Source organism: Urocampus carinirostris, chromosome 5 (genome assembly GCF_059441175.1).
Source record: "Urocampus carinirostris isolate Australia breed hairy pipefish chromosome 5, RoL_Ucar_1.0, whole genome shotgun sequence".
Classification (NCBI taxonomy): domain Eukaryota; kingdom Metazoa; phylum Chordata; class Actinopteri; order Syngnathiformes; family Syngnathidae; genus Urocampus; species Urocampus carinirostris.
The window spans coordinates 16,605,809-16,619,868 of NC_142353.1; the positions used below are offsets into that span (position 1 = coordinate 16,605,809).

Sequence of the window (14,060 nt, forward strand, 5' to 3'; positions counted from 1 at the left end):
AGGCATACTCTGCATAGATATGCCCTTTATAGAAGGTGGCAAAACTAAATTCCTTACTGAAACAATACAATAAAAAAAGCCTGTTTGGTGTTACAAAAAAACACAAATAACATGTGGAAGAAGGTTCTCTGGTCAGATAAAGACCAAAATTGATTTTTTTTTTTCTATGCAAAGCATTATGTTTGACGTAAAAGTGACACTGCAATTAACCCTTAAACAACATCTACATTGTCAAACATTGTGGTGGCAGCATCATGCTCTTGGGTTGCAATTTTTCAGCAGTTACTGGGAAGAACCATGGAGCCAAATACAAGGTTGGCTGAAAGTCTGTTGGAGTCTACAAGAGGCATGATAATGGGGCGCAGGTTCGCCTTCCTACAGGACACCGACCCTAAACACAAGGCAGAATCAACAAGGGAATGGTTGAAAACAGGGGTGTCTAACTCATTTTTACTTGGCCACACATCAGAATGTATTTTTTCTCGTGGGCCGGACTAGTAGATTAGAGAGAAAGAAATCAGAGAAAGAGAGGGAGATAAAACGAGAGAGTGGGACAAAGAAAGAGAGAAAGGGAGAAAGGGAGAGAGAGAGGGAAGAGAGAGAGAGAGAATTTGAGAAACAAAAGATAAAAAGAAAAATAGTGAGAGAGGGGAAAAGAAAGAGAGAAAGAAAGAAATCCAAAGAGAAATATAGAAAGAGAGGAGAATAAAGAGGAGGAGAGAAAGAGAGAAGTGGAAAGCAAGAGAGAGAGAACTACAGAAAAGAGAAAAGGAAAAACTGAAGAGAGATCAAAAGAAGGTAAAAAGACACAGAGAGAAAAAGAGACAAAGAGGGAAAAAAGGGACAGAGAGAGAGAGAATGAAATGAAATGATCTGCATTTATAAAGCGCTTTTCAAGTCAATGACTTCCCAAAGCGCTTTACAATGTGCTCCACATTTCCCAATAGCGGCCTTGCAGCCATGTAAGGGGCTAACCTGCTTATTGGGGGTATCAGGGGTTCAGTGTCCTACCCAAGGACACTTCGACATGTAACACGGACGAGCCGGGATTCGAACTGGGATCCCTTGATTCCAAGACGAGTGCTCTACCTCCTGAGCTTAAAGGGAGGAAGAGAGAGAGACAGAGAGAGAAAGAAATACAAGTAGAGCGTTTGTAAGAGGCAGCTGACTTTGGCAACATCAAGTGGACATATTTCAACCTGCTGCTCGTTTTTCTCTTGCGCTTCCCTCAGCGTTGTCTCGCGAGCTGGATTCAATCCCTGAGCTGGCCAGATCTGGCCCGCGGGTAGCGTGTTTGACACCCCTGCTATAGAGCATTTGTGGATGGATCTGAAAAATGCTGTGCACAAACGATCACCGTCAAACCTTATGTAACTTCAGCTGTTTTGTAAAGAAGAATGGGCAAATATTCAGCATGTGCAAAACTTATAGAGGCAGAACCAAAGAGACTTGTGACTCTAAGTATTAACTCAAAGGGGTAAATATTTTTGTGAAACCCACTTTTCCATTTGTTTTTTGTGTGCATAGTATACAATGCTGAATACATTTGGTTTCCTTTCACAATTGTGTCTCACATGTTGTCGAGTCTTTCAAATATTTGGAAGTTTGAAGCCAGAAATATAAGAATACTGTATGTCTAAAAAAAAAGTTCTAGGAGGGCAATACTTTTGCAAGGCACTGCACGCTCCCCAATAAACTTGGTCAAGTATCCCTCAAAAAGGAAGCAAGTCCCTTGAGAAGAAGCCAGTGACGTCACTGCGGAGAACGGTGTGGTGACGTGGGAAGTTCGATAGTGACACGGTGGGAGGAGTGCACACGGATTTATCACCATTCATTAAAATCACAACCATCATCATCATATGGAACCAGGCGTGGAGTACACTTTTTCTTAATTCACGCGATGAATAATAAACAGCGTCGCGACTGCAGTCTAACGAGATCAGTGCAGAGAAGATGCGCTCTTGGAAACGTGGGGGTGTTGCCTGTGAGCCAATGGTAATAGGAAAGAGGGAGGCGGGAGGACACTGGGTGATAGTGATGGAAATTCCAGCACTTTTTTAGAGAAGCGGCTCTTTTCACTCGGCTCACTGAAAAGAGCGGCCCTTTTGGTTTCCGAACGGCTCTTCAGATTTTTAAAAATGAAACGAGACATAAGCGATAATGATAAAAAATATGCAAGAAATCAATTTATTTATACCATGTTACTATATTCTGATAGCCTTTATTGATGCCATATACTGTAAACTTGTACTTCATTCAAGCTTTTAAATGGTTCTTACTAAGTCACTCATTAATATCTCATCTCATCTCATTAGCTGCACCGCTTATCCTCAGTAGGGTCGCGGGCGTGCTGGAGCCCATCCAAGCAATCATCGGGCAGTGGGCAGGGGACACCCTGAACTGGTTGCCAGCCAATCGCAGGGCACACAGGGACAGACAACTCGCTCGCTCATTCACACCTCGGGACAATTTGGACCGGCCAATCCACCTGAATTGCATGTCTTTGGAATGTGGGAGGAAACCGGAGTGCCTGGAGGAAACCCACGCAAGCACGGGGAGAACATACAAACTCCGCACAGGAAGTCTGGAGCTGGATTTGAACCCACGACAGGTTCCCATGACATGAACTGTGCCGCACAAGCGCTAACCACTGCGCCGCCGTGCTGCCCTATATATATATATATATATATATATATATATATATATATATATATATATATATATATATATATATATATATATATATATATATATATATATATATATATATATATATATATATATATATATATATATATATATATATAATATGTATATATTAATAAGTGAAGGGCAGCACGGCGGCGCAGTGGTTCAGCTACCGGACTTCCTGTGCGGAGTTTGTATGTTCTCCCCGTGCTTGCGTGGGTTTCCTCCGGGCACTCCGGTTTCCTCCCACGTTCCAAAAACATGCATTTCAGGTGAATTGGTCGGTCCAAATTGTCCCTAGGTGTGAATGAGCGAATGCGTTGTCTGTCTCTGTGTGCCCTGCGATTGGCTGGCAACCAGTTCAGGGTGTCCCCTGCCCACTGCCCGGAGATGGCTGGGATGGGCTCCAGCCCCCCCGCGACCCTAATGAGGATAAGCGGTACGGCTGATGAGATGAGATATATATATATATATATATATATAAAGAAAGAGGGAGAGAGAGAGAGAGAGAGAGGAAGAAAGAAGTTTAGAGAAATAAAAAGAGAAAAAGAGGGTGGCTGAGAGAGGGGTAAGAGAGACGGAAAAAGAAAGACAGAGAACGATCGGAAAAACAAATAAATAAAGTAATAAATGAAGAAAGAAAGAAAGAAAGAGAGAAAGAGTGAAAGAAAGAGAGGGAGTCGGCTCCTTATTGACGGCTAGCCAGCTTTAGTGGTTCACTTCAGGGAGTCAGCTCTCAGAGCCGTGTCGTTCGCGAACGACACGTCACTACTGGGTGATGCTGCTGCGTGTTCTCGAGCGCCTCTGGTTTGTCTTCCCCGGTCCACGAAGCGGGGCTTCTCAATCTCCCATTGACGCTACAGCCTCGGATCTCCAGCTTCACGCACAGGGAAGGAGGGAAAGAAGGAAAGGAAGGAGGGAGGGCGTACGGGGCGGTGCAAAAAGCCGGGCTGGGGAGCCATGCGCACGGCGACGCTTGTGCGTGGGTCCGCGCAGTGACGGGCCATTCGCGGGGGATGGAGCGCTCGTCATCGCATTCCTGCAGACGCAAGCGACGCTGATCTAGCGGCACAGGCTGCAGCGTGGACGCGACAGCATCGCAGCAAACGAAAGCAGAGTCTTCTCCTCATACAGAGGTGTCGCCTCGCCTTTCAGCCTCGATCATGGGGTAAGTGATTATTATTCAGTCGACTATTCTCCGTGGACATGCGAAGACGCAACGCAAACGATGCGCCCTGCGTTCGAAAGACAACATCAGCATGCATCTGCTGTGCATATTCATCATAAAATTCTCCCTAAATAATGTAAGAAGGCCCCTTCATTGAAAGTTGCTTGCGTTACTTAACTTGGAATATTTTGATTGAGATAAAACGAAAATCCAAAAGTTGGACCCCTCACTTACTGTCCAATCGTCATACAGATCGGATGTCTCCACCGCGTTGCCTGCGGGCACCAGGTAGCCTCCTGAGAACACCAGAGTAGCCAGCGGGATGGTTCTAATATTATAGTGCTGGTCATTGAGATTTTCTAGGACATCCATGGTGTTTAGTGGTTGACTGAGCATATTTATGTCATGACCAGAATGGAATCAGGACCCAGATGCATAACATTAACCACAAGTTTATTGAGAGAAAGAGGAAAGGGCAGCGCCCGCGATCCGGTCCTCGCTGGACGCGGGTAGCAAGCCTCTCATAGAATCGGATCGTGTTCCGAGTGCGGAAGTGGATCTTCCGTAGCGGCAGATGGCGGTGTCAAGGACGGGAAAAAAGGTCATTACCTGGGACAGGAGAACAAAAATGTGGTTGGGATCAAAATCGGGCCGGACGGGAGAGCAAACATGGTCGGGGTCAAACAACAGGTCGTAGCCGGAGACAAACGGGAAAAAAGGAACGGACGTGTGGAAAAACAGGTGCAAAAAGTGGGACCGACGGGAGTCAGAGTCAAAGTGCTTGCCTTGTAGAAACAGAGGTTCGCTGACGGACTGACAACAGGCGAGTGAATGGACTGATCTTAAAAGGGACGGGGAACCAATCAGGTAGCCCGCAGCGGCCAGCGCCAAACGAGTGGGCACAGGTGATACTAATCAGTCATCATGACAATTTAACCTCCAATAATAACCTAGTATTAATAACCAAAGTAACACCATAGTAACAGCATATTTTTTAGAAATTGATATCAAACCGGTTTCCCTTTGTGCTAATGACTAACAGAGTAGCTCTCAGCATTCGGCCCGCGGGCTTCGAGTTTGAGAACCCTGAGGTAAGTGATTGTTATTCAGTCTACTCTCCGCTGACATGCGAAGACGCAACGGAAACCAATGTTTTCAGGCCCCATATTGAAAGTTGCCTTTATTACCTAACTTGGAAGATTTTAATTGTTATTTCCCAAAAGTAAGAAACAAACGGGTGTCAAACTCATTTTTGCTTGCAGTCACATGGTATAGAAAAAACATTCCTATGGCCAAAAAGTTTGCCTTAGCTGGACGGGTTGTGGTCTCTTTAGAGGCTCACAATTCATTTTGATTCAGGGATGTAAGATGTTAACAAAAAAATTTTTTGAGGGTTTATTTTTTTCCTTGATATTTTTTTCCTTCACTAAGACTGAAAAAGAACTGGGCGGACAACATTAAGGAAAGGACTGGTGCCAGTTTTGCCACGGCCCAAAAACAGGTCAAGAACTGTCAACGGTGGCTGTCCAGAGTTGCGTCCTGATTGGTGCCCTGACAACCAGGTTAAGGGATCCAAAACCCAAAGTAACATAACAAGTTGTGACAACTGTAAGATTTCATCAATAACGCTTTTCACCAGTGCCAATAGTTATATGTTCCAGAGAAGCATTCCGAACTCTGCTAACATTGCCATCTTACTTTGCACCCTAAGCGGCAGTAACTCAGGAGGTAAAGCGCTCGTTTTGAGATCAAGATGTCGCAGGCTTGATCCCCGGTTCCTCCGTGTTATATGTCGAAGTGTCCTTGGGCATGACACTGAATGCCCAATGCCCCCGATAAGCAGGTAGTTGCATTGCAGGGCTGATGCTGCGATCCGTATGTGAGTGTGTGTCAATGTGTTAGTGTGAAGCACATTGTAAAGCGCTTTGGGAGGTCTTCATTTTTTCAGTAACGGGCTTTCCCCAGGTTGTTTACGTCACGTCTTTTCGGAACATGTCACCATTCAAAATAGCGGATTCAATATAGATATAGATTACGATTACGAATGCAGTATTTACTAATCCACCAAAAGAAAAGGCGAATGATGGGTAAGTTCTGTCTATCTTGGAAGTGAACGAAGGAGCCAGCTCCCCATCAATCAACAGATCGTTCCCTCCGGGACGCCTTTTTTCTCTTATGATTAGTTAATAGGCGGGCAGCACAGCGGCGCAGTGGTTAGCGAGTGTGCGGCACAGTTCTGAGGTCATGAGATCAAACCTCCTGTGTGGAGTTTGCATGTTCTCCCCGTGCTTGCGTGGGATTCCTCCGGGCACTCCAGCTTCCTCCCACATTCCAAAAACATGCATGTTAGGTTAAATGGCCGGTCCAAATTGTCCCTAGGTGTGAGTGGGCGATTGAATTGTCTGTCCCTGTGTGCCCTGCGATTGGCTGGCAACCTGTTCAGGGTGTCCCCTGCCCACTGCCCGAAGATAGCTGGGATGTTCTCCAGCACCCCCGTGACCCTACTGAGGATAAGTGGTGCAGATAATGGATGGATGGATAGTTAATAGGCATTTTTTCGGAATTCTGTGTTGTCGACATTAAACTTGAGCACAAAAAGGTTAAAATTGTTTATTATTTTATTTTATGAGTATTTCAGTTGTATTTCCGGTGTTTTTCAGTGTTAATATGTTTATTTAAAAATATCAAGTTTATTCCTTTTTTCCTTTATCTATCTTTTTCCTTTTGATCTTGTGTTTTTTCTATTCTTTCTTTTTTCAATTGTTTTCCTTAATTTTTTCTCCTCACGTTTCTTGAAAAACTGATCCTATGACGTCTGCTTTTCCGAGACGTCATTAAATTTTGCCTCAATTCTTTAATTTGGACTGATTGAATGACAAATGATGGCTGCATCCTCCTCCTTGTCGTCTCTGAACTCCTCCTGCACAGTGGTGTGTGTTTTCATACCATTCTATTATCTCATGCTTTGTTTCGATGGCCAGAAAAAGTCTCTTTCTCTTCTTTTATTCTTGCCTACTTTTCTGCTTGTCCATTGTGAATGATAGCTCTTTGTAGCATTACCATACAGGTAACTGTTAATGAGCGGGAAAGCGACATTAAGAGCATGCCGGGATTCATGCATAGGCACCGGATTGCCGGGTAGAACTCTGGGAGCGATTAATGGCAGCGCATACTGTACTGCATTTTGACTTGGTATCCTGAAACACCTTTGTAACTAGAGACAATATTTTCCCGTGCAGGTACTTTTAACCTAAAACTTTTGTATGTACAGACATTTGTAAGTAGAGGTACCTCTGTATTTGCTACATTTAATGAAATGAAATGAAATGAAATGATCTGCATTTATATAGCGCTTTTCAAGTCAATGACTTCCCAAAGCGCTTTACAATGTGCTCCACATTTCCCAATAGCGGCCTAGCAGCCATGTAAGGCGCTAACCTGCTTATTTGGGGTATTAGGGGTTCAGTGTCTTACCCAAGGACACTTCAACATGTAACACGGACGAGCCGGGATTCGAACTGGAATCCCTTGATCCCAAGACGAGCGCTCTACCTCCTGAGCTACTGCCGTATGTAAAAATATTTTACATACAACAACCTTTTTTTAAGTAACGGAAACCGTTACTTTCCCTGGTGACTAGGGGTTCGGTTACTGACTTAGTTAAATTATGACAGAAGTAGTGAGTACCTATAATTACTTTTTTAAAGTAAAGTGCCCAACACTGGTGATACGAGCACAACGCGCTCATAGGAATTTAAGACCCCACGCAACATCTTGTTCGGGGTCTTTACATGCAGCGCTCGTCGCAATGTCGATGCCCAACTCTATTTTTGCGCCCTGAGAGTTGCATCCTGTCTCCATGGCAGCAGCTATGACCTTAAATATCTTTCACGGGCGAGACGTACCTGCTCGGTGTGTGGCGGCGGCGCTCATTTTCCAGGCCTCGCTGTCGCCCGTCAGGGGCCCAGTGGTCCTTAACCCCCAGGGGGCAACACTTTCATTAACAGATGTCTCCCACAGTTTAGTGGGATTAATGATCCACCGGGGGAGGTTGATAATGTGGATCCAGGCCCGGTGCACTTTCAGCCAAATTTCCTCTCATGCATAAGAATTCCACTGAGCGAGCGTATTCTCACCTCCCCCAGTGTGGGCAGCACATCAGCCGTCCGTCCAAGCGTCTCCCACCTATCGGCAGCGCTCGCCCAGCGCTCGTGACTAAGATACTATTACGCAACTGACACAGTGAGTCAATTGATCCACAAAGGAGCATCGCCAATATGATCGGGAGCACAGAGAGGCGGACAGATTGAAGATGCCGAAAGTAGTCAATCCCAAAATTATAATGCTGTTTTACATTTTGAGACCTAGCCTAGGCGGCACGGTGGAGGGTGGTTAGCTTCCAGCCCCACGGTGCAGAGGTTCAGGTTGAAGTCCAGCTACCGCAGCCTCTGGGTGTAGAGTTTGCATGTTCTCCCCATGCCTGCGTGGGTTTCCTCTGGGTACCCCGGTTCCCTCCCACATTCCCAAAAACATGCATGTCAGATTGATTGGCCAGTCCAAATTGTCCCTAGGTGTGAATGAGTGAGTCAGTTGTCTGTCTCTGTGTGCCCTGTGATTGACTGGCAACCAGTTCAGGGTGGGCACTGCCCATTGCCCGAAGTTAGCTGGGATGGGCTCCACCAGCCCCGCGACCCTACTGAGGATATGCAGTGCAGATAATGGATGGATCAAGACCTAGCCTGTTAGAGTTCGTACTTTAAGTCAAGTCATATTGATTTGTATAGCCCTAGATCACAAAGAGTCTCAAAGGGGTGTACAGACTACCACAACATTCCCAAATGCAAGAGCATCCCCCAAACATTGCCACGACCTGGTACGTATTCTGAATTGATTCCTTCCTCTTGAGGAATTGCTCTGACTTTGACTTCTAGTTAGCGTCAACTTGACTGGAGTTAGCCGTTAAAGCATTGGTTCCCAAACAACGTCGCAGAGTGAATATGGCATGTACAGTCCCCTGAACAATACCAGAGATTGTTCTGATACACTTTTTTTTTACCTAAAAAAAGAACCAAATTTATATTGTGTGTGTGTGTGGTTGTAACAGGATTCAAACCTGGGTAGTGGCAAACCTTTACAGCTTAAAGTAAAGTTTACAGCTCCAAGATATCTAAATATAATATATCTCATCTCATCTCATCTCATTAGCCGTACCGCTTATCCTCAGTAGGGTCGCGGGGGGCTGGAGCCCATCCCAGCAATCATCGGGCAGTGGGCAGGGGACACCCTGAACTGGTTGCCAGCCAATCGCAGGGCACACAGGGACAGACAACTCATTCGCTCATTCACACCTAGGGACAATTTGGACCGGCCAATTCACCTGAAATGCATGTCTTTGGAATGTGGGAGGAAACCGGAGTGCCCGGAGGAAACCCACGCAAGCACGGGGAGAACATACAAACTCCGCACAGAAAGTCTGGAGCTGGATTTGAACCCACGACAGGTTCCCATGACATGAACTGTGCTGCACAAGCGCTAACCACTGCGCCGCCGTGCTGCCCTAAATATAATATATATAATATTTAAATATGGCAACAGGTTCTAGCGCTATGGGCGCTCCTGACAGACGAAAACACAGAAAGCATTCAATGGAGAGAAAGGAAGGTTTTAGATTTGATTAATATTTGGAGTGGTCAACTCTGTTCAGCCTTCAGTGGCACAATAACTTTCAAATTGCTAGATAGCATCCATGAGTACTTCCGAGAAAAATAGACGCATTGTGTGTGACCTAACGTGTTCTCTTCTACGCAAGCTGAACACTTGTGACATTCAAACAGGAGACGCTTAATATCAGAGGAGATGGCATGCAAGTCGCTTTTTTCACAAAAACATCAGATTTTACACAAAAATCAGAATTGAGCATTAAGCCCCGCACTGTGAACGGCAGCCTCACCATGTCTTCACCATGTCTGCCGCTTTATATAACACACAGGAGGCAAATTTAAATATTTAAGTCCTTTATGTGTCCCTTGTGTTTGTGAAAAATGGTAAATGTTGAATAATCATTTCAATAATTAATTTCCAACAAACTTTTTGACAGGGGTTCCAAAAGAGAGAACAAGAAAAACCAATAACAATAAGAGCTTTTGGTGCAATTCAAACCCTGACCTCTGAAGTGCTACCCAGTCAGCCCACGTTTAAATTCTATAACAAGTTGATTCTGGCTCCAATAATCTGAATATAAGGCTGATTAAATTTGCATTTGTGGGATATGAATTAAGCAGTACAAATCATCTCATTTTCATTCACTGCAAATCCCAGGCCTTTTGCCATTTGCTGTCAACTACAAATGACATAAAATGGTGGATAGTGATAAACAATGACTAATATTCGTTTTCTGAATTTGGTCATTGCTGTAGGTACTGCGGTGTTAGTAAAAATGATGACTGAAATTTTTGGACTATAAACCGCAACACAATGTCAGCTAATGCATGCAGCCGCCATGGGCGCTCGAGCAGAAAAGGTAATAGTGAGACAGATGTTGTTGAGGGAGACTGGAGTCATACAGCAATAAAAAACACAGAAGAAGAAGACCTGCTTCGTACGTGAATGCAATCAGCATAAACTGACCCTCATCATGGAAAATGCAAAAAGAAAAGCATGCAGATGATAAATAATAAAACAGCTTTATAAATGTATGCACCTTATAGTCCAGTGCGCCTTATAAAGTATGTGAAAACTAAGACTATTTATTGTGGTTGCGCCTTATAATCCAGCGCGCCTTATATTGCATAAAATACAGCAAACTGCAAAAGGCCCTGAATACAAAAGTCTCTCCCATACGTGTCTGACCACTCACGCTCTCTTGTGTTTTTAAAAGGGGCTTACTGCAGAGGAACGTGTGTTTGCAGTACGACGCAGGTCATCTCAGGCACTTTCTGTAAATAGAGCAACTTGAAGCATACTCATTAATAACCTACTCTGTCTAATGTGAGCTTGTCTCTCTCTAAAGGGGCTCTCGGTGGAATTGATAATAATAATAATTAAAGAAAAACCTCTTGGGCACTGTGTGGAGGTGGTGGTCAAGGGCTCCTGGGGTGGGCAACCGTTATATAACCACTGTTAAATTCAGCAGAAATCGGAGCAGCTGCATAGTTAAAAGGGACACAGTGAAGGAGAAAACCTATGCAGCCGTTTGCGTGATCAGGTGACGCACGTTTAAACACTTTGCTACCACAAGGAAAAAGGCACATCTGCTCAACAAGCCCTTTTAGCGCATTGCATACACAACACCTGTCACTGATGCCACAACTGTAGCGGTGAGTTGGTTTCAACTCTCTTTGAAAAACCAAAAAGACAAAAGTGCCGTATTTACTGCGCTACACAGTAATGCGCATCAGATTATAAACTGCACTCCCCAAAAATAGTCGTCATTTTTTTATTAACAGTGCTGTTCAAAGTAATAGCAGTGCAATGTGACTAACCAGAATATCTCAGGTCTTATTATACTTTTGATTGTTACATGCCAAAAAAGGTTACCAGTAGGTGCAATAGAATCTTAGAAAACCAACAAGCCCCAAAATTCACAATAGGCACGCTCCAAAGGCTGTGCAATTGGGCACATAGTTCAAAGGGGTGTGTTAAAAAATTGCAGTGTCTGCTGTTGGCTGTACAAACTCAAAAGTATTTTGTATTTCAAAAAAGGTAGGATTTAGCAATCTTAATTTTTACTTACAGTGACAAAAATAAGTATTTGAACACCCTTTTCTTTTGCTATTTCTCCTACTTAGAAATCATTGAGGGGTCTGATCATTGTTGGTGCATGTCCACTGTGAGACAGATAAACTAAAAAGAAAAAACCCAGACATTTTTGCAGCTTTATCACGCAAATAAATTGTTGAAAAATCATGCATTGTGATTTCTGGATTCTTCTTTTGAGTTTATCCTTCTCACAGTGGGAATGCACCTACGATGAAAATTTAAGACCCTTCCATGATTTCTAAGTGGGAAAAATAGCAAAAGAGCAGAGTGTGGCAAAGAGTCAACCAACTTGTGGCATCTTTCAGTTGTTATTTCACTCCACGATTGCTAAACAACATTCCACATCTTTTTCACATTTCTTGTATTTTTGCTTCACAAACAGCATTCGATTTTGTCTCACTACCACAGTGCTGAAAAAGATGTTAGAGAATGGAGAATGTCGTCCTCAAAGATATGAATCCATGCAAAAATGCATGACGAGGGGAAACAACCATTTGGTGTACCTGATGATGAATCAGACTTTGAATTTCTTTTGGGATATCATGGGTTTCATAAAAATTGACGAAAAAGTTGTAGTTCAGACTCAGTCCCAAAACTATACGTTTCTGGCGACTGTAGGCATTTTTGGCCGAGCATGTGTCCAGGAGAGAAAGTAAAATGGATAACAGAGCAGTCATAATTAGAGAAGTATCTGAGGAGCTGTTAGCCGCTGCACCATTCGTGCCGCCATGATGTTCAACTGTCTCCTCTTCTCTTTCCATTAAATATGATCATTAGGACTAATTCTGCATGCAGCCACAAGCGACGCAAAAAAGGCATATTTGAAATAAGTCTTTATCCATAATGACGTGCATGATGTCTATATTTTGCTACTGCTAAGTAATTATGAGTGCAAACGACTTCAGATTATTGGTACAATCCAGGTAACATTAATGGGAACATCAATTTAAAACGTATGTGAAGATTCACATAAAGCTGCTCTATCTAAGTATTTGGGCAAACATATATTTACAATACAGTATTTTGTTTATTTGAACAATTCTGATTCTTAAATTTTATAGCCAGCGTATCAACACTCAATTGGTATTCGTATTATGTTTCAAACTGGGTTCATGTTATAATTTCCAGTGCTGTGTGACATGTAGGAAAAGTACTGACTATTTAAAAAAATAATCTTGTGTAGATTAACAGACAAAAATCAGTATCAATTTGAATAATTTCAATAATCTGTCAAATTAATAGCTGCTTGTATGGTCTAAAATGTACATATCAGAGCCATATCCTCCCCAAGAACACACTGACATTCTTGCATTCTTGACTCTTTCTGGAAGATTGATACAGAGGAGGGGATTCCCAGCCCCCTCCCTCAACCAAACCGATGTGTCGCAACACCTGTTGTTGGGAGTCATTAGGTGACCAAACCACCAAACTGCAACCCATAATGCAAAGGGCTAACCCACTCGCGGGGGTGCCTGAGCACAATGTGGAAAACCAAATTAGTACAATAAAGTGTGGTCTTTTTTCCAAGTTTTTATGAGGTCAAGTCAAGTCATGTTTATTTGTATAGCCCTTAATCACAAAGAGTCGCAAAGGGTTGCGCAAATCAAATACGATTGCAAAGTATAGACTATTATGACACCATCCCCTTATATTGTCAACATAAAATATAGGTTATTCATATGCTATAGAATAGAAGTGTGTTTTAAGACTAGATTTAAACAGTTCTACTAAGGTTGCAGATCGAATCTCAGGGGGAAGAGCATTCCACAGCACCGGGGCCCGAATGAAGAACGCTCTTGAGCCTGCCGATCTCTTCTTGGCTCTTGGGATCACTAGTAGACCAGCGTTTTCAGAGCAAAGGCTCCGGACTGGAACATAGGGGGAAATTAAATCTGAAAGATATGAGGGAGCAAGTCCATGCATGATTTTGTATTATACTAACAGAGCTTTGAAAGCACATCTTAAACTAACAGGGAGCCAATGCAGGTTATCTGAAATTGGGGTAATGTGATTAAACTTTCCTGTCTTAGTTAAAAGCCTCGCTGCAGTATTTTGTACTAGCTGAAGGCTCTTGATTTTGGACTTCGGGAGACCGGAGAGTAGTGCATTACAGTAATCGAGACAGGAGGTAACAAACGCATGAATTATAATCTCCTCTTCCGACTGAGACAGCGTAGGGCGAATTTTAGCAATGTTGCAAAGATGGAAAAAAGCTGTTCTAGTAAAAATTCTTAACGTGTGTTTGGAAGGACAGATCGGGGTCAAATATGACACCTAAATGAGCTGGTACTTGTGGTTGGGGTGAGACGAGTCCTTACCAATGATAGCAGTTGTGATGCGGTAATGCAACTCGGTAATGGCCTCCAGACTGGGCAGAGAGCAGCCAATGATTTTCTGACCTTATAGATAGATAGATAGATAGATAGATAGATAGATAGATAGATAG

The 14,060-nt window shown here is 43.4% G+C and overlaps 1 protein-coding gene across 1 annotated transcript in view; it reads left to right on the top strand.

The window, feature by feature from the left end:
* The first annotated feature begins 3,445 nt into the window (after positions 1-3,445).
* homer1b (homer scaffold protein 1b) overlaps positions 3,446-14,060 on the top strand; it is a 78,658-nt gene continuing 68,043 nt past the window's right edge. Inside the window, exon 1 of the mRNA XM_088336001.1 lies at positions 3,446-3,856. Coding sequence (XP_088192127.1) covers positions 3,852-3,856 — 5 coding nt within the window. The 5' untranslated portion in view covers positions 3,446-3,851. The remainder of the gene's footprint in view (positions 3,857-14,060) is intronic.